The sequence below is a fragment of the Podarcis raffonei genome, chromosome 6 (genome assembly GCF_027172205.1).
Source record: "Podarcis raffonei isolate rPodRaf1 chromosome 6, rPodRaf1.pri, whole genome shotgun sequence".
NCBI lineage: Eukaryota > Metazoa > Chordata > Lepidosauria > Squamata > Lacertidae > Podarcis > Podarcis raffonei.
In genome coordinates, this window is record NC_070607.1 from 22,383,774 (window position 1) to 22,403,541 (window position 19,768).

General features: G+C 45.0%; 1 protein-coding gene across 4 annotated transcripts in view; it reads left to right on the forward strand.

The window, feature by feature from the left end:
* Window positions 1-19,768, forward strand: part of COL11A1 (collagen type XI alpha 1 chain) — a 255,976-nt gene that overhangs the window by 60,784 nt on the left and 175,424 nt on the right. For all 4 annotated transcript variants that reach the window (XM_053391592.1, XM_053391595.1, XM_053391593.1 and 1 more), the window contains exon 5: window positions 16,738-16,866. In XM_053391592.1, the coding sequence (XP_053247567.1) occupies window positions 16,738-16,866 (129 nt within the window). The remainder of the gene's footprint in view (window positions 1-16,737; window positions 16,867-19,768) is intronic.

A 19,768-nucleotide genomic window follows, 5' to 3' on the forward strand; every position in this document is an offset into this window, starting at 1 on the left:
TGTTTATTACATAGTTGGATGGCTCAAATAACACTCTGCCTCTCACTTCAAAGGTTGGGCTAAGCTGGCAGCGGGCAATAAAAGAGCAAATGAAATCCTGTGGTTCATAAGTGTATTGTACATTTGTGTCTCTTTAGAAATCTCCCTCGACTTCAGACAGATGTACAAAATGAAGGGTATATCAGAGGGGTTGGGTGGCCTTTGTTGCTTTTTACTGAGCTGGTTCACACTTAACACTTAACCTGTGCACACAATATACATTTGAAGCTCATTTGAAACACATTCTTTCCCCTCAAAGAATTCTGGACATGATAGTTTATGCCTCATCAAGTTACAACTCCTAGAAGCCACTAAGAAATTACAGTGTCCAGAATTCTTTGAGGGGAAAGAATGTGCTTTGAATGTGTTTTAAAGGTACCGTGTGTACATAGCCTGACAAACTATGGTCTAACATGAATGCTTCAACATGTTGCCTGCAGAGATACAAATGGCTAGGGTTTAGACTTGCATGAGAATTCAGATATATTGAAATTAGGGAAATAAGAAATGTAGAAAGAAGGACTGAGACACTGTCCTGAGGAAGAAAGGGCAAAGGAAAGCTGTCTCCCAAGTTTCCCCACAAACCAGGACTTCTTTCAGCCAGAACTCACCGGAACTCAGCTCCGGCACCTCTCAGGTGGGCACCATTGCCATTATAAGAGAACAAGGGGTGTTCCGGCACCTCTTTTTCTAGAAAAATAGACCTGCCACAAACTATGTTTACGTGGTAATAACTGGGTCTGTGTGCTATGGAACAGATTCTAAAAAGTGGGTGGTGGGTATATAGAGACAGGTACTTGCTGCTGCCTCCTGAAAAGGAAACTAGTAGGGTCAGGATGTGGTGAGGCCATCAAAGGTAGGCAAGTCTAGATAGTAAGACCCTGAGGCAACATTTGATCCTGTTAGAACCCTCCAAATATGGTTCAAAAATGTAAATTTCCATTTTTGGCTTGCGCTTCCCACATGGGTCCTGACTAACCAGGGGCAGAGGAAGGGGGATGTGGTGAGGGCAGACCAACCTGGGTGTCACCACTGAGGGGGGTGACAAAATAGCGGGTGGCACTCACCGCGGGGCCTGCAGCGCGCCCAAGACACGCATCTCTCCTGGGAGTGACGCGATGGCTTGGGCACCCTCAGGCTCCACTATGCCCAAACGGTCCGCCCACTGCCTCCCCCCAGCTATAGGGCGGCTGAGTAGGAGGAGGCAGGCAGACTCCTTGGAGGCCCCATGGAGTATCCTGTCCTGGCTTGCCCTGCCCTGTGGACGGCTGGCCCCGCCCCTGGGCACAGAGCACATGCATTGCCCCAGGTGCCTGATCTGCTTGCTCTGCCGCTGTGACTAACCAAAATGAAAAACAACAAATGTGGCTGAGAAGTATGGAGGCAGGGCTAAGGTGAAGGAAAAGGTGTGCTCTGATAGACATTCCCAGGTCAGGAACAGGCTTGGAAAGGATGAGCAGTTCAGTGAATGCAATACTTAATGGGATAGACCATTAAATCATGAGTGGGGAAGACCACTGGCAAAAGTCAATGAAATGGAACAATCTCCTTGACAGAAGACTAAACAATGTGGGGACTCAGAGGTCCTTGGTTGTATGGAAAATATTTCCTGAACCCATTAAGGACAGGGCTGGGTGGAAGGGACATTAAATGTTAATTGACTCGAGTGGAAAACATCTCTGGCCATTCAAAACTCACAGCCAGTTGTCTGAGGTATCTGTTCTGGGGAAAGGTGGAGGCTTTTCCTAAAGGCTGTAAAGGGACTTAATCCAATTTGGGTGTGTGTGTGCTTCCTGGAGTATATGTATTGTATTGTCACTCTGCTAGGAATAATTAATGCTGAAATAAGATGCAATAGATTTGGTAGAGCTTCCAGGGACTAATTAGGCTTGCACTTACGCAATTCTTTATGCCTGTTGGTTATTGCAGGGAAGTTCCCCTGCATGGCATTTACCATGGAGAATATTTTTCCCCCCTGGAACTATTAGGGCTACACCTGATGGAATGCTATTTAGCTTGAGAACCTAAAGAGGTTCAAAATGAGCACCTAGGCTTCTGGCATGTGCAAAGTTCCTGCTGAGCCAAGCTTCTTTGTAACAATGCATTTATTATTATTATTATTATTATTATTATTATTATTATTATTATTATTATTATTTTAAAAAGATGCATCCATGGAGGGCACTTTTATTAATATCTATAACTAAGGGCAAAAAAAAAAAGGAACATCCATGTTTAGAAGCAATATAATCTGGGTTACCAGATGCTGGGAACAAATAATATGTGAGGGCTGCTTTCTCCATGGTCTTCCTGGACTGCTCGTTGTAAGGATTTGTTTGATACTGGAATAGATGGACCTTTGGTCTAAACCAGCATAGTTGGACTTGTGTGTATAGAGCAAAATAAAAATAAACTAATGAAGGTCCATTAGTGGAAAATTGTTGGACTAATGTTTAGTCTTTGCAACTGGGTTTCCTCCCCTTCCCCGGTGTTAATAAGAAATAATGTCATTCATCTTTTGCCTAAGGCAAAATCCCTGCTGCCCAGTTTAGTGATGTCAGGATTTCATTTGTGAGCAAAAAGGCTTTCTGGGTCATCTAAATAAATACTGTATTTATTTACTCCCCATGTGCTTTGGGAAGTAAATACACATGAGATCTTGTTGTTGCTATGTTCTGATTAGGGAATCTGTGGCCTATATGGTTCACTCCCACCTAATACCTCTTGCTAGTTTGAGCTTCAGAAATGCCATTGGGACCAATTATTTGTATATGGGAGTACTTGGAAATTTCCCATTGGTCAAGACCTGGAACAGTCGTTTCCTTTCATTGCAGGGTGGGGGATTCCATCTATGAAGTGTACAGCCTGTCTGGGAAACTTGGGAAGAGAAAACTCCCTGAGGCAATTGCTAGTACTTTGTCAAAAAGTTAGAAAGAAGCAATAATTAAATGAACCTGGAACAACAGAAAACATAACTTCCTCTGAGTTCTCACTATTTTTTTTTAATGGGAGGGTTGTTCTTAATTATATCTTTACATTCCTGTGTATAATCATACCTGACCACGATAATAAGCTATCATAGAGGGAAATAAAGACACATAGGTGTGGATGAAGTATTGGATCAACCCAATTTTTTAAAATACGAACTCATAGGAATTGAAGCAACTAACTTGTCCCATGTTGAGCTTTCTTTTAGGAAGACTCCAAAGACACCTTTGATTTTCCAGGAAATATACACAACCTGAGCCCATGATGGAGAGGCTCACAGCTGACGCCCTAATAGGGTCATGGTTTTCCCATAGCCGCAGCCTAAGATTCAAACACAAATCAAACACGCTTCAAAATGTGGCTCTGACCCTCTTTCCAGCTTGCTGACTTTAACAGACTGGACTTGGAGAAACCTCCAAGGATTCACTCTGATAGCTCAGTTGGTTAGAGCATGGTGCTGATAACATCAAGGTTGCAGGTTTGATTCCCATATGGGACAGCTCCATATTGGTTGGACTAGATGATTCTCAGGATCCCTTCCAACTCTACATTTCTGTGATTGAGGCCTCATCCACACTTAACTTTTGCCCCCTACTTTCTAGTTACAGGTCCACACTTTTTCAGTCCACATCTAAACAGTTTCCCTCCCCTTCCACTTTCTCCAGGAAACCTGCTTTTTAACATTGAATGAGAACAAATGGCAATTTGGGTTTTCCATGGATCACTGAGAGTGTGAAAGAGTAGGTTTTGTGGGGGAAAGGTAGGGGGGCAAAGGTAGGAGAAGAGCCCTTTGGTCTTACTTCCCACTTCTTCTGATCACAAGTTACATCCATTTCTCGCAGTCTCTGCAACACCTGCTTCTCATTTGAACCCAGCTTCTGGGGTTAAAGTATCAAGTGCCTGGTGTCAGTGATTTCTATAGCGGGCAGAGAAAGTTTTGGTTTCATCACGTATTGCTTTCCCAGCATTTGAGAAAGCTGGCAGGTGCTTGGTGTAAAAAATGTCTTTCTGCAGTTATTGTCTGCAGCAGACTTTGGGCAGAGGGATAGATTGTATTAAACGGCTGCTGGAAATCTTCAGTCCCCTAGCGATTTTGCAGGAAGATTAGATGAATTCTGCAGCAGGTTATTCCAAATTCTATAGTAATGATATCCAGGCTGTCTAGACTGCTGTTATTTTCAGTCTATGGTTTTAATGTCAACCAACTAATTAGAAGCACTTGGCACTTACCCAGCCTTTTTTATTTGAATCAGTGGAGATTCTGCTGTTAGGAGAATAGTTTCAATAAGCACCTTGGACTCCTGATACTTAGCCAGAGCATGAACATAGAACCTACCAGTGTTGTTCTCCAACTGCTTCCAGATGCGTGGCTCATTGTTCTTCGGCTATAAGCTAAATGTGGAACTGCAACTCGCTTTCCTCATGGTAAGGGATATTGATGATACTGGTTGTTCGTTTTGCAATGTTCTGTCCACATCAGTGGGTCTGGCATAGCTGCTGTAGGAATGTTACATTTTCCTGACCTGAGCGGTCATATTGAAGGGGTAGAGGCACTGCAGCCATTCTTTTAAAAAAAAGAAGGAATAAAAGAAAGAAATCAGTTCCTTTCTTTACCGTATTTAAGCATGATTGCTCACTGCTACCCATGGAATGGAAAAAACAAAATGTTTTAATGTTTGTTTTAGATTGGAAGTTGTGCTTTAAATGCATGAGGTGTGCTTGTTGTTTAGTCATTTAGTCGTGTCCGACTCTTCGTGACCCCATGGACCAGAGCACGCCAGGCACTCCTGTCCTCCACTGCCTCCCGCAGTTTGGTCAAACTCATGCTGGTAGCTTCGAGAACACTGTCCAACCATCTCGCCCTCTGTCGTCCCCTTCTCCTTGTGCCTTCCTTCTTTCCCAACATCAGGGTCTTTTCCAGGGAGTCTTCTCTTCTCATGAGGTGGCCGAAGTATTGGAGCCTCAGCTTCAGGTTCTGTCCTTCCAGTGAGCACTCAGGGCTGATTGCCTTAAGAACGGACAGATTTGATCTTCTTGCAGTCCATGGGACTCTCAAGAGTCTCCTCCAGCACCACACAGCCCTAATTCTTAGCAGAAATATGCATCCTTGTCATTTTTACCCATTCATTCCAGTCCTCTGGAGCAAAGTATCCCCCAAAGTGTGGTAAAGGTACCCTCTTTCCTCCCACCCGGGCAGCTCCGCCATCTGCTTGCCCCTCAGAGCCAACGTGCCACAAGGGGCTGGGCCTTGACAGTGACAGCCTCCTTCCTCACTCTCCAGCAGCCACTATGAGCTGTCCCAAGGGAGGAGGCTGGCAGCAGCGGCCATGGAGAGGTCATGGGATGCTTCCTTGCTGCAGCCTCTGCTTGGGAGAAACATAGGCTCCTCCCGGAACTCAGTGGCGGCAGCACTGGTGAGGGAAATAGGGACTTTCTGGCATCAAATGAGACGCTGGGTTGGCTTTCGTAATTCTAGGACTGTCCCTGTAAAATTGGGACCTTTAATGTCTTTCCTCAATCTTTCCTTCCTCAAGCTAACAATGCCCATTCCTCATAGGACTTGCTTTCCAGACCACTTCCTGGTCACCCTTATCTGCACGTTCTCCAGTTTGTTAATATACAAATCAGACATACACCCTCAAAGGGATACATTTGTATGCACCATCTCCTGGCTCATAGAAGGTGTGTTGTTTTTTCCTGAGGAGGTTTTGTGGTCTGCATTATTGCTTGGGGTGGGGGGAGCATTATTGCTGACCTAAAAGCCTGAACTGGGGGGAAAGTGACAAAATCTCTGGTCTGCCATTTGAACCGAAAGTAAACACAATTGCTGGATAAAGTTTGGAGCCACTCCAGAAGTAGAGGCAACGAGGAATGTTGTAAAGAATAAATAGAGACAGCATAGGAACAATCAGCTAACAACCAACATTATTTCCACCTTTACCAGGTCCTGAAGCCTCAGGATGTGACCCTTGCAGTTCTGCTTGAATGTGGATACTTATTAACACAGTTTCCCATTTCTTCAGTCCCAGTGCTGGCAGAAGGGAGGGTCTGGAAGTTGCGGCCAGGGAAACAGCAGCAGCTTTAAGTAATTTTCTACATGTGGTGCCAAACCGTAACAAGACCCTGTGTGCTTCTTGCAAACACATGGTCCAAGCGAGAGCCAGCCCTTGCCAGAAATCCACAGCTTTAAGTGCAGCGCACAGCAAAACTCCAGCGTTGAGGCGGCCCAGCCTCAACAGGCTTTTACAAATACAACTGCCTAACTAAACAGAAAGTGATCGCCAGGCTATTCCCCCTGGGAATACACCCAACAGCTGCCTCGGTGCAGATGCTGACGGATATGAGCATCTCAAGCACGAGAACAAGGCCTCAGCAGGCAGGCAGAGCTATGGAGTCCTTCAGGGTCCTTGCTTTTTTCACCCAAGACAAAGAGCATGGAGTGAAGCTGGCCAGGATCCAAAAGTATCAGAGGGGAGAGAGAGGGAGAGAGCTCTACCTACAAGAAGCTGTTCTGTTCCTAGGCAAATAAGAACTTTCTTTCTTTTTTTTAACTTCTTCCCATCACTCCTGCCCTCTGAGTTTTCACTGAAGAGGGAAGCAAAATTAGAAGCAGCAGAACGAGTTATAGGGATCATTTTAGGAAGTCTCTCTTTTTTTGTTTTCATCTTCTGGGCTCATTGATACCTTACAGATTTTGGAACATCCATTGAGCAGCAATGATTCCCCAAAGGTTGGAATCTTACCCTTCAGTTTTGGGGAAGTGCTCAATTTCCTCCCAGATCCGCATTCGGTACTGGAGTTTATTTTCCAAACTTAGTGCAGTTCTATTGAAATCCGCTGAAGAAAAACGTTCTGAAGCTGGGAAAGAGGGGAATATTTCTTCCTCATTTCTTACCTTTCCATTCCCCCCCCCCCAAACTTCTACTTATGTTCTAAGTGTGCCAGGTTTCCCATCATCATTACTTTTTCCTTAAGCTTCTCTGGAAAATGGCAAGACTTCAGATACATCTATCCTCCATATAAAACATAGAGATATATGCACCCCATATTTCTTGTGTGCATCCATTTTCCATTGTGGGACTTGAGCGAGCTGGGCAGCCTCAGTTGTATTGTAGCAGCACAGAGGAGAAAAATGGGTCAAAGGTAGTGGCAGAAAGATGGAGAGACGGGGGTGGCAGAAAGAGAGAAAAGGGTCAGAGGTGAATTTTGGGCAGTGTGACTGTTAAGCTGTGGGTGAACATATCAGACGACACAGCGATTCTTCAAACAGCTCTTGTTTAATCACAGAACAGAACTGAAGTGAAGGGTTCAGCCAGCCTGCTTATATAGAGCTCCACTACAATGCAACTGTAACAACTTTTTGTAACTATCCAATCACTGAACGTCACTTTCAATCCCTTATTTGCATATGTGGACCTGAGTTAAAACTGTCTACAGCATCCCCCTGCTGGTCCAGGGTGAGAACTTCAGTACATAACAGTGACAGGTTTTGCCACACTGAGTGCTGACACAGAGGGCGCTGAAGAGCTTCACAACTGAACTGAGCAGAATGGAAGGTGAGGGGGGAGCACTACATTTTGGGCTTTCAACGTGTGCCGCTGAAATTTTAAAGATCAGTGTCTGCCCATTTTGTCTCTGGCCCCACCCATAGCCAGCTTAAGGGTCCCAACTCATTGCCCAAAGGGGATGCGACACTTGAGAGAAAAGACCCTCCAAATGTCCCTGTTTTCCAGGCAAAATTTCAACACCTGGTGCTGCCTCAATACAGCTGCATGCTTCAGTCACTGGGCTCCTTTGAAAATGTCTTCTTCATGGGAACCATGAAGTGACCTCTCCAGAAAATGGAACGACTCTTCTTTTATTATCTCTGCGCCTGTGATATGCTGAGTGACGTGGCTGCTGTTAGGCAGTTGAATGCACATATGTACTGTTTCCCTCCCTCTCCCCCCCCCACATCTGCGTGGCCCCAGGTGCTGGCAAGCCACCCTACATCACTGTCAGAGGTAGATAAACTTTAAAATGAAACTACTGGGGATAATAATATCCATGCAATTAAAGGATCATTATGGATTTTGGATGCCAGGGACGCAGGTGGCACTGTGGGTTAAACCACAGAGCCTAGAGCTTGCCAATCAGAAGGTCGGCGGCTCGAATTCCTGTGACGGGGTGAGCTCCCGTTGCTCGGTCCCAGCTCCTGCCAACCTAGCAGTTCGAAAGCACGTCAAAGTAGATAAATAGGTACCGCTCCAGCGGGAAGGCATTTCTGTGAGCTGCTCTGGTTTGCCAGAAGTGGCTTAGTCATGCTGGCCACATGACCCGGAAGCTGTACGCCGGCTCCCTCGGCCAGTAAAGGGAGATGAGCGCCGCAACCCCAGAGTCGGCCACGACTGGACCTAATGGTCAGGGGATCCTTTACCTTTTTATGGGTTTTGGAACTGAATTAAATGGATCTCTTGCAAACAGAGATGTCTTGCATCTTTATTCATATTTACCATGGCTGTCACTTAGTTAAGGAAATGCCAGCCAGTTCATAAAATCTGTAAATATTTTTACAGGAGAGAAAAAAAATAGTTCTGCAGAAGATGGGGGGCAATTATTTGATGTGGGGAGGCTCAAATGTGCAAACTGGGCGTAGTCAAAGCCCCCCCTCCCCAATCCCTGTTGGGAAAAATCCACTGTCTTTCATATTCTCCCAAGGAGAAGTTCCCATCTGGCCATTCCTGTGCTGAGCAAGCCCTCGGCTGCCTGCTACCCCTTCCCCTAGGTAAGAATTTGTCTGTGCTTTGAGGAAGCAGGGAAGGATAGCTAATCTGGCATTTTAAACTGCAGATCAATCACTTGAAACGTCCCTCAAGGCTTTTTAGAAAACTCAACCTGCACATAACCAGGCATGCCAATTTATTATTGGGGCCTTGATTGGGTGTGAGCAATATCTCTAGCCACAGCAGACATCATCTTAAGAGAAGTCATCGCTCCTTCTCTCACATACAGCATTTTCCAGCTACAGCTTTTATAACTACTTGCATTTTAAAGAAAGATGTGTTTATTTTTTAAGTAACGCAGGAGCTGCTTAGTTAAATAGGCGCACCGTAATAGTAAACCTGAATAGTTCTCAATCAATCCATCTGATAAATTTCCTAATTGCTAGTAGTTGCTTGGAGGGACGTGGGTGGCGCTGTGGGTTAAACCACAGAGTCTAGGACTTGCCGATCAGAAGGTCGGCAGTTTGAATCCCCGCGACAGGGTGAGCTCCCGTTGCTCGGTCCCTGCTCCTGCCAACCTAGCAGTTTGAAAGCACATCAAAGTGCAAGTAGATAAATAGTTACCGCTCCGGCGGGAAGGTAAACGGCGTTTCCGTGCACTGCTCTAGTTCGCCAGAAGTGGCTTAGTCATGCTGGCCACATGACCCGGAAGCTGTACGCCAGCTCCCTCGGCCAATAAAGGGAGATGAGCGTCGCAACCCCAGAGTCGGCCACGACTAGACCTAATGGTCAGGGGTCCCTTTACCTTTACGTTTAGTAGTTGCTTGAATCTCTGATAGGAATAATAGAATCAGGGACCACGAGGGTCATCTAGTCCAACCCCCTGCAATGCAGGTATCTTTCACCCCATGTGGGGCTCGAAACCGCAACCCTGGGATTAAGTCTCTCATGCTCTACTGACTGAGCTATCCAGGCTCAACACTTTAGTGGTTCCACCCAGGAGATTCTGTTTGATGCAGATTCCATGTATTTTGAAAGGTGGCCTTTTATCATGTTAGAACAGGCATAGCCAACGTAGTGCCTTCTAGATGTTTTGAATTACAATTCCCACCATCTCTAACCTTTGGCGATACTGCCTGGGTCTGACAGGACAACATCTGAAGGTCTGCAAATTCTGGAGGCCACTGCTTTGGCTATCCCTGTTCTGTGTATGAAAAATAAGTGAAACACCCAAATTCCAGGAGAAATATTCCAGAATAGTGAATACATAGAGAGAACAGTAATATATATAGAGAGAAACTTACACTTCCAGTTTAACATATATTTCAAGGCTAAGCAAGTAGTTGTTTTAAAGGAAATTTTGTTTTAATAGTTTGCAGAGTTATATTTGAAGCAGTTCAATGAAGTGGGGAAGGACATAGCTGTTAATTATTATTTGCTGGTATTTAATTTTACTGTTTACTATTATAGTTAGTCTAATGGATTATGTTGCTTCATTTGATAAAAGTCATTTATTTTAAAGTTACTGTGACTTTTTTCTGTATCGGATCAGATTGTTATTATGTGTTTGATCTTTGCTGTCTATTTTGTTGTTTCTTCAGCTTGTAAACAGCCTTCTTTGTTAGTAATAGAGAATGGCGGTATACAAATTAAAAGTGAAATGAACAATGCAACGAAATGTCTGTACATCTGTGTTTGAACACAATTGCTTTATTGTGTTGATACCATTTAAATCCACTGTCATAAACTGCTTTGGGTTTAAAAAATGTAAATTAACGCCCCACCCACCCCACCCCCCGCCGCTGTCCATGCAACCGACGTGTGAAGCGGCTGTGTACATGGTGCTCTGTACAGGCAGGGTTCCTTCATGCAAGAGCCAATTCTGGCCTGCAGATTCCCTCTCTTGTAGAGAAACCCTTGGTGTGGACAGCAGTATGAGCACAGACAACTGCCTCACTTGTTCTTTTGTTTTTCCCCCAAAGTTTTTTTTATTCAAAATTAAAACAAAACATATTATCCAAAAACATATCATCCTTATTTTTTCCCCATTTTTCCTCCCTCCCCCTCCCTCCCCCCACAGAGCCCACCCACCCCCAACCCCGGCTTCCCTCAGTTCCAGTCTTTGGTTTCTCTGAGAATGCTGTTTTCTGCATGTTACAAAGTTGTATAGATCCTCATACTATTTAGATGATTATTATCAATAAAAAGTTTGTGAATGTTTATTCAAAGCCAGCCAAGGAGTCCAGTTCGCTTTGTTGCGTCTTCAAATACTTTGTAAAGGGTTCCCATTCATCTTTAAAGTCACAGTTATCCTTGTCCCGTAACTTATATGTCAGTTTTGCCAGTTCTGCATAGTCCATCAATTTTTCTTGCCATGATTCTTTAGTTGGGGTTTCTTCAGTCTTCCATCCTTGTGCTATTAGAACTCTCACGGCTGTTGTCGCATACATGAACTGCCTCACTTGTTGACTGAACACACAAATAGTGGATGGTGCTGGCAAGCAGGTCTAGTCCATGTGGCCTCATCGCTAGCACCCAAAGGCTTTAACACGCAAATAAAGAGACTGTGTTTGTGCAGCATTGTGGACATAGTTGCGCTGAAAAGTCTAAATCAGCTGTCTGCATGGGGCAGAGGAATATAGACCAGGAGCCTCAGACCCTCCAAGTGTCCCTATTTTCCAGAGATGTCCCTGATTTCCAAATGCCATCCTGGTTTCTGATTTGATCCCAGAATATCCCACTTTTCCTTAGGACATCCCTATTTTCATCAGAGAAATGTTGGAGGGTATGGAGTTATCCGAGCCATCTGAAGGCAGCCCTGCATAGGAAGTTTTTTTAAAATGTTTAATTGTGTTTTATATATGCTGGAAGCCACCCAAAGTGGCAACCCAGGCAGATGGATGGGGTATAAAAGTTCTTATTATTTTTACAGTGGTACCTCAGGTTAAGAACTTAATTTGTTCCGGAGGTCCGTTCTTAACCTGAAACTGTTCTTAACCTGAAGCACCACTTTATCTAATGGGGCCTCCCGCTGCTGCCATGTGATTTCTGTTCTCATCCTGAAGCAAAGTTCTTAACCCAAGGTACTATTTCTGGGTTAGCGGAGTCTGTAACCTGAAGTGTCTGTAACCTGAAGCGTATGTAACCCGAGGTACCACTGTATTATGGAATAGGATGCCCCTGTTTTCATCAGAGGAATGTTGGAGGGTATGGAGTTTGACAATGCAAAATTTCAATACCCTCCAAGTGTCCCGATTTTCCAGGGAAAATCCCAGAATTATGAAAGCTTCCCCGGCTTCTGATTTGATCCCAGAATGTCCCTGTTTCCCCCCGCCAGTGCTGCCACTACCAAGCTCAGGGACAAGGATAAGCTGGTGCTTGCCCCGAGAAGCTGTGAGGAAGCATCTTCTGACCTCTCCATTGTCTCTACATGGCCACCGCTCCCTTGGAAAGCTTGTAGTGGCTGCTGGAGAGTGGGTGAGGAGGAGGAGAGGTTGTGGCGACTGAAGCCCAGTCCTGCTCCCTTTCATTCTGCCCAGAGAGGCTGTGGGCAAGGCCTCTCAGGGCAGGATGAAAGGGAGCAGAGTGCAAGCAGTCTTGATTCTCCCCCCCTTTTTTTTAATGCTTTGTGCATCCATGTCTAAACCAGGCCCTTTCTAAAAATTATTTATCGGTGTGTTTTTTCCTTTTTTGTAAATCTACCAAAGAAAAATTGGGATTAAAGCGCTCTCTCAGGACCAGTGGAGGGTGTGTGTGCTCAGGGCCGGATTTAGGTTTGATGAGGCCCTAAGCTACTGAAGGTAATGGGGCCCTTTATATGTCCAGCTGTCCTTTGTCAACAACAAATTGTCACTGTTTTTGTGTGTTAAATATATGGTATATGGTAATTTATGGACCTAATAGGTATCTAAATCCATTTGCACATGTTGCCATGCAACCACTCCATGCAGAATGTAGGCACCCTATATATAGAAATGAGCAAACCAGTGATATTTTAGGGAGCAGGCTAGCAGGTGGGGCCCAGAACTTACATCACAGGAGCCTACACAACACTGTTACTGTATGTAGGTTTTACTTCATGTGTTTTTTATCTTATATTTTGGAAATGTACATCTAGGTTTTTTTTCCTTTAATTTTTTTGGGAGCGCCAAGAGAGTGTGGGGTCCTAAGCTATAGCTTGTTTAGCTTATACGTAAATCCGGCACTGTGTGTGCTGTGTCACCTTGGTGAAGTGGTGGCGGCGTTTGCCCTTCTTCTGACAGGAAATGCTCTGTGGGTGGGGGACAAAATAATGGGGGGGGCCAGGGAGGGCCAGTTGGTGAGGGGGAGTGAGACACCCCCCTATTTTCATCTGAAGGGTGGGTATGCAGTTCTGCCGGTGGTGCTATTTTTGTGACTGCCGCTTCGCTGTGGGCGCCATTGCTTGGCGTCATGAAGGGAACTCATTCAGACTTCTCCGTGAGCTGGAAGAATGTGAGTGGGTCACAGTGCACAGCTGCAACCCCACCAGCTACACATTTCGTCAGGAAAGGGGCCCCACATTGGCCCAGGTGGAGCAAGAGTCTCTCAGCGCAGGAGGGGCTTTGAGCGAACCTCCCTGTTGTTGCTGAGGGATGAGAATGCGTGTGTGAACCTGCACATAGGGTTGCACATACTTTACATGCTGGCTTCAATGCTAGCAGAGCGATGTGTCCTGAATCGTGCCCCCTAGGAATTTCAGATTAGTTCCCAATGAATAAAAATTCAAGCAGCCCGCAAAAGAAAGGGCAGGAATCGCAGCTTACAACCCCCTTCCCCACCTCCTCCTCTTCCTTTCAAAAGAGAGAGGGAGAAAATGTTCAAGCAGAGGCTTGTAGCTTTTCCAGTTCAGTTCATGTATATTTCTGAAGCTGTATGTGAATGTGAAGCAAGGGGTGGGGGGAAGAATGATCGTGTTAAAAGTCATCACTTTGGAACAGCCGAAGCAGTATTCATAAGCAAACATAATTAAAGTCAAGGAATCTTAAGCGTGACTGTAAAGTACTGTCTGTTGCTTCTGGATGATTATTAGATTATAAAACATCCGAATGGGGGAAAGGGTAATAGGAATAACTGTGAGTCAATTGCACCAGTGTAAGTAAAATAAGATTAAAGCATTAGTCTTCTATGCGCTCGATTAACAAGAGGATTAAATACAGAACAAATCATAATAATAGCCCAGGGGTTGATTTCTTCATTGCCTTTCTGGTGTTGTAGCGAAGCTAAGTCTGTTTTTAATATGCAAGTAAAAATTTCATTAATATTCCCACAACATGCAGGGGAAGCGTCAGTCATTATCGCAACTTTTTAAAAGGGTGTTGAAAGCAGGTTGAAAGAGGGTTTATTCCTTCTGGTGTCTGCATGCATCCTATCTCCGCTCCCTTTCAGCCACATTTCGATTCAGAATGTTGGACTTCTGCACACCATTGCAAGCAAAACTACGTCCAGCTCTCTTAAAAATTATTCTCTTTTTCTAGCCTGACTTGTGATAGGTGGTTGGTTGCTGTTGTGGCCACAGTCCAACACTAAACTTAATGCACTGAGGCCAGTTGTTGACAGCGATGCAGTCCCTGCCTTGCTTTATGTTTTAATATTGATTTATCACAGAGTTGTAGAATTGGAAGGGACCCAAGGGTCATCCAATCTTGAGACCTCAGAGGGCAGGTGTGCATGTCTAAATTCCTTCACATGATGGCTACATGACCACACAGAGAAAGGTTAATGTGAAGAGGGCTTTGCATGTGGCATATTGGCAGCTATTACTAGGATCACAGGTTCTGGCACACTACTAGGGTGGCTGACTCACTACGGATTAATGCACACCAATGCACAAGACATGGAATTGATGTTAAGGTGGGTGGGGAGAGTGGGATTGTACATGGTGTACAAGTCTACACTGGGCATCTAGGTGTGCCCAGGCACATCCTAATGTTTAAAAAAAAAATCTAGTCTCAAGGGAACTAATGGGGGGGGGGAGAGAGGCAGAAGAAAAATGGAATGAATATGAAATAGATCTGATCCTGCCGCCGCCCTCCAGATCTACTCTGCCACTAATCAGGTCATTTTCTCTGCAACAAAATTCTCCTGTTTTGACTTACTGACTTCTCGTCTTATGGCTGTTTTGTTAGCTTTTTGCGTCTTTATCTTTTCCTTGTCCTTATAGTGGTACCTCTGAATGCGAACGGGATCCATTCCGGAGCCCCGTTTGCATCCTGAGTAGAACGTAACACGTGACTGCGCATGCGTGGGTCAAATTTTGCCGCTTCTGCACATGCGCCTGATGTCATTTTGAGTGTTTGCGCATGTGCAAGCGGCAGAACCAGGAAATAACGTGTTAATTCTGGGTCGCCGCAGATCGTAACCTGAAAACGCTCAACCTGAAACATATTTAATCCGAGCTATGACTGTATTTGTCTGTCTTGTCATCCTGCCCCCTTCCTTCTTTGAAATGAGCAAAAACAGACAAACAAACTTGCGAGCACACCCTAAATAAATTTGTGGCTGCTGTGTATATAGTCAAAAACCCTGGAAATGAGGGGTTGAAAGCATTCTTTTCTTTTCAACAGGATTAGGAGGTTTTTGTATGATTTCAGTTCAAAATATTTCAATTCAAAATACTGGACCAGAAAAGGGGAAGGAACAGGGCAATGCGGGCTTGTATGTGCTTTGCCAGGGAACACATGGTTCAGGAACACAACCCCTGCACAAAACAGCTGTTGCCTGTACTCATTTTCCTTGCCTGGAAAACTGGAATATTTAGCTATTTATGTTCAATTCTTTTCATTTTCTAATTTCATTTTGTGTGTGTATTATATTGTTATTCGTTATTTGCTGTTTCTCCAAAATAATAGGGACGCGGGTGGCGCTGTGGGTAAAACCTCAGCGCCTAGGACTTGCCGATCGTCAGGTCAGCGGTTCGAATCCCCGCAGTGGGGTGCGTTCCCGTTGCTCGGTCCCAGCGCCTGTCAACCTAGCAGTTCGAAAGCACCCCCGGGTGCAAGTAGATAAATAGGGATCACTTACTAGCGGGAAGGTAAACGGTGTTTCCGTGTGCTGTGCTGGCTCGCCAGATGCAGCTTGTCACGCTGGCCACGTGACCCGGAAGTGTCTTCGGACAGCGCTGGCCCCTGGCCTCTTAAGCGAGATGGGCGCACAACCCCAGAGTCGGACACAACTGGCCCATACGGGCAGGGGTACCTTTACCTTTACCTTTACCAAAATAATAATATGTTTCAACCCAAGTAAACCCAACAAATTTTAACAGGAAGAAGAGAAACTTAATTGTTCTGATCAAAATTGTTTGGGGTTAGCTTTTTCTTTCTTTCAGGTGGATATGCTTAACTGTTTCTACTTGAAGTTAGTGGGATTTAGGCATCACTTGCTTAACCACTTATCTGAGAGAGAGCTCCACTGAACTCAGTAGGCCTTATTTCTGAGTAGGCATATATAGGATTGTGCTGTTTGATGTGCCTGACTTTGGTGGAGTCATGCTGCCAGCTATTAACTATGCTGCTACGGTTTATTTAAAATCCAGTTTGAATACTTAAAAAATGTAATTGCTTAAACTTGAAGCTCTCTACATGCCCAAAGAGTCAGCCATCAAAAATGCCTCGCCTCTCATCCCAGTTGTCTGATAATGTATGAGTGGCATTGTTACCATTTATCAAATCACAAGAAGACAGCAGCAAGCCTACGTACAACCACTTTGTACATAAAGGCTTAAACATTTGGCTCTTGCCACAAAATGATTTCACCTCCCAATAAAACACCTATTTGTACACAATGAAACCCATTAACAAGTCATGTTGAAGCCATAATAGACAAATATAAATTACTCCGATAAATTAATGGGCTCTGCAGAATAATTAAACCTCTGTTCGATGCATCTTACTTAACCAGGCTTGTTTTGCAGAGAAGAAGGATTCCTTTTCATTACTCCCTGTGACCTGCAAGAGTTGCTAATTTATAATCTTCTTATGTTTCCCGGCAGGGTGATATCCAGCAGCTGTTGATTGTCGGCGATCCCAGAGCAGCCTATGACTATTGTGAACATTATAGCCCAGACTGTGGTTCCCCTGTGCCCAATGCTCCTCAAGCTCAGGAACCTCAGGTTGATGAGGTGAGTAATGAGTCATGTTCTACTAGATTTATTGCACATTTAACTGGTATGCTAGGTTCATGCTATCGGAGAGTTTGTTTACAGTGAAAGATAATGCCTTCCTTACTAATACATGTGCTTAGCCATCTGTCTCAAATGCTCAGACACATGTTTTAACATTTCTTTCTATAGATTGTTTCTAAAAGAACAGTGATACATCACTAGTTCCATTGAAGAGTACGGTTCTGTTCACCTATATCACTAAAGACATTTAATCTTGAGTAATACCTTTCTTTTTCATTAGCTAAAGTAGGTGTACATTCACTATCCTCATGCCCTAGACAGAGGTGCTGGGTTGCCACCAAGATTGTGTGTATGTGTATCATGCATTGCACATGTGTGACATCATGCATGCGACATGCTTTGCGCGATGTCCCCCACACCGTGAAGGCCAGAATGGTGAGTCCTAGCAGAAGGGTTTTACAAGAATGTTTATTCAACTATGCCCAGGACCACCTAAGAACCACCTTTCTGAAAGCTTTTGTGTTCTGACAGTGGCTTCCATGGTTTCCCATACAGTACAGTCATACCTTGGTTTTCGAACAGTTTGGTTCTCGAACGTTTTGGCTCCCGAACAATTGAAACCCAGAAGTGACTGTTCCAGTTTTGTAACATTCTTTTGGAAGCTGAACGTCTGACGGGGCTTCCGATTGGCTGCAGGGAGGCCACGCTTTGGTTTTCAAATGTTTTGGAAGTCGAACGGATTTCCGGAACGGATTCTGTTTGACTTCCAAGGTACGACTGTACTTAACCACTCTTGTTTAGAAGGTGAAGTGCTTGTGTTTTCCAGGTGCTTAGCCATAAATTATTATGATTATTTGTCTCGAGAGACTCAAAACTGATCCTTCGCATTTTCCCAGTATGAATTTCAACACAACTTATTAAGCAGGAATTAGAAGCGGCCTGTGAGGTGCTGGGATGGGTAGATATTAGCCACTGCTGTTGAGAGGGAAGAGAGCTTGGATCCTTTCCAGTGAGCAACATGAGGCAGTGGGTGGCTGGGAGCATGCATACTTGACCTCAGAATAAGATAGGATGGGGCTGCCACAATTAGTGCCTTTATGCTTGGATCTGACCTCAGTCCACCTCTAACACATAAGCAGCCATTGGCATATGGTAATGGGACCTCTATTCTCTTGCTGCACTGCTGTTGGTTGTCGCTGTGTTCTGCCCCTCTGAATGCAGCGAGGCTGGAAGGGAGCACGATATCCTTGTACCTACAGGACCACCTCTCCTGGTATGTCCCACAAAGAAACTTACGGTCTTCAAACAAAATCATCTTGGAGGTCCTGGGCCACAGAGAGGTTAGGCTGGCCTCAACCAGAGCCAGGGCTTTTTCGGCTGTGGCTCCAATCTGGTGGAACGCTCTATCACAAGAGACTAGGGCCCTGCGGGACTTGACATCTTTCCGCAGGGCCTGCAAGATAGAGCTGTTCCACCAGGCCTTTGGCCAGGGCACAGCCTGACTCCCTCCTTTGGCAATCTTCACAGAACTCTAGCCCAATGGTTGCCATTAATTTGATTTGAATTTATTTTATAATGAAATGATTTTAGAATGTTGTATTATTTTATTCTTGTTAGCCGCCCTGAGCCCCGCTTCGGCTGGGGAGGGTGGGATATAAATAAAAAGTTATTATTATTATTATTATCCATGAAACCTCCGTAATTTCCATGGTGCATTTTGAAGAACTGGGAGCAAGAGCTTGCCAGGCGCTGGATTACTTCATTTACACAAACGGCCACAGATTGCTTGGACAGAAATTTGTGGTGGCTTGGAAGGGCTAACAAAGAGTCCAAATACTTTCCTCCTCCCCAGCCTTACAGGGCTTTAAGAAACAGTAGGGCATTTACTTCATTCGCAGCCCTGCCATGCATGTAAGCTGGAGTAGAAGGGTGGGGTGGGGGTTGCAGGCAGATAGCCATGCCAGCCTGTAGCTGGGGCAGCGATTAGACCTGTATCAGTGCCAACAGGCCTGCCAACAGGATTTTCTGGGGCCAGTATGCTGTACGTAGATCGGGCTTTATGCTGCACTTGCGTAAAATTTGTACAGACTTTGTCCCATGCCTTTCACAGATGGGGGTGAGTGTGTCCAACCGACAGAATATTCACGTAATTGTAGTTCCATATCTCAAAAAGCATGCTCTGTTTAATATCTACCTGCCACATGAAGCATGAGAGGTTTGCTTTCCCCTAAATCAGCCTTTCTCAACCTGTGGGTCCCCAGATGTTGTTGAACTACAACTCCCATCCATAGCTGTCAACCTTCCCTTTTTTTGGTGGGCAATTCCCTTATTCCAGCGCTGTTTCCCGCTGCTATCCCAGATTGTTAGATATCCCATAGACTGTCCCCGGGACAGGTGAGGCTGCTGATCCCTTATTTTTGAGGCTGCTGATCCCTTCTTTTCAAATCTGAAAGTTGAAAGCTATGCTCCCATCACTCCTAGCTAGCAAGGCCAGAGCTCAGGGATGATGGGAGTTGTAGTCCAACAACATCTGGGGACCCACAGGTTCAGAACCGCAACAGAACTTGAGTTTCATGTCTTGTGAATATATAGGAGGGCCCAGCAGTCACCAGCAAGAATAGGATTTCTCTCCCCCTACCCCTGTATATGCAGCCTTGTATATACCAGCTTTATTGTAGAATGCATCTCTCAGCCAAGCAAGAGAGCAGTGCTCTGCTTTTGGATTTTGCCATGGGGCAGTGAATGCCTGATTCAAGGCATTCTGACTTCCCCCCAAATGTCCCTTAGCATTTTCTCACTTCTTCAAACAGACGCATTGCTACCGCCACTGCTTGGTAGGCATGGAAACATCCCACTTTGAGCTGTGGGCTGCCGCACCTACTCATGCAGCAATGCTTCA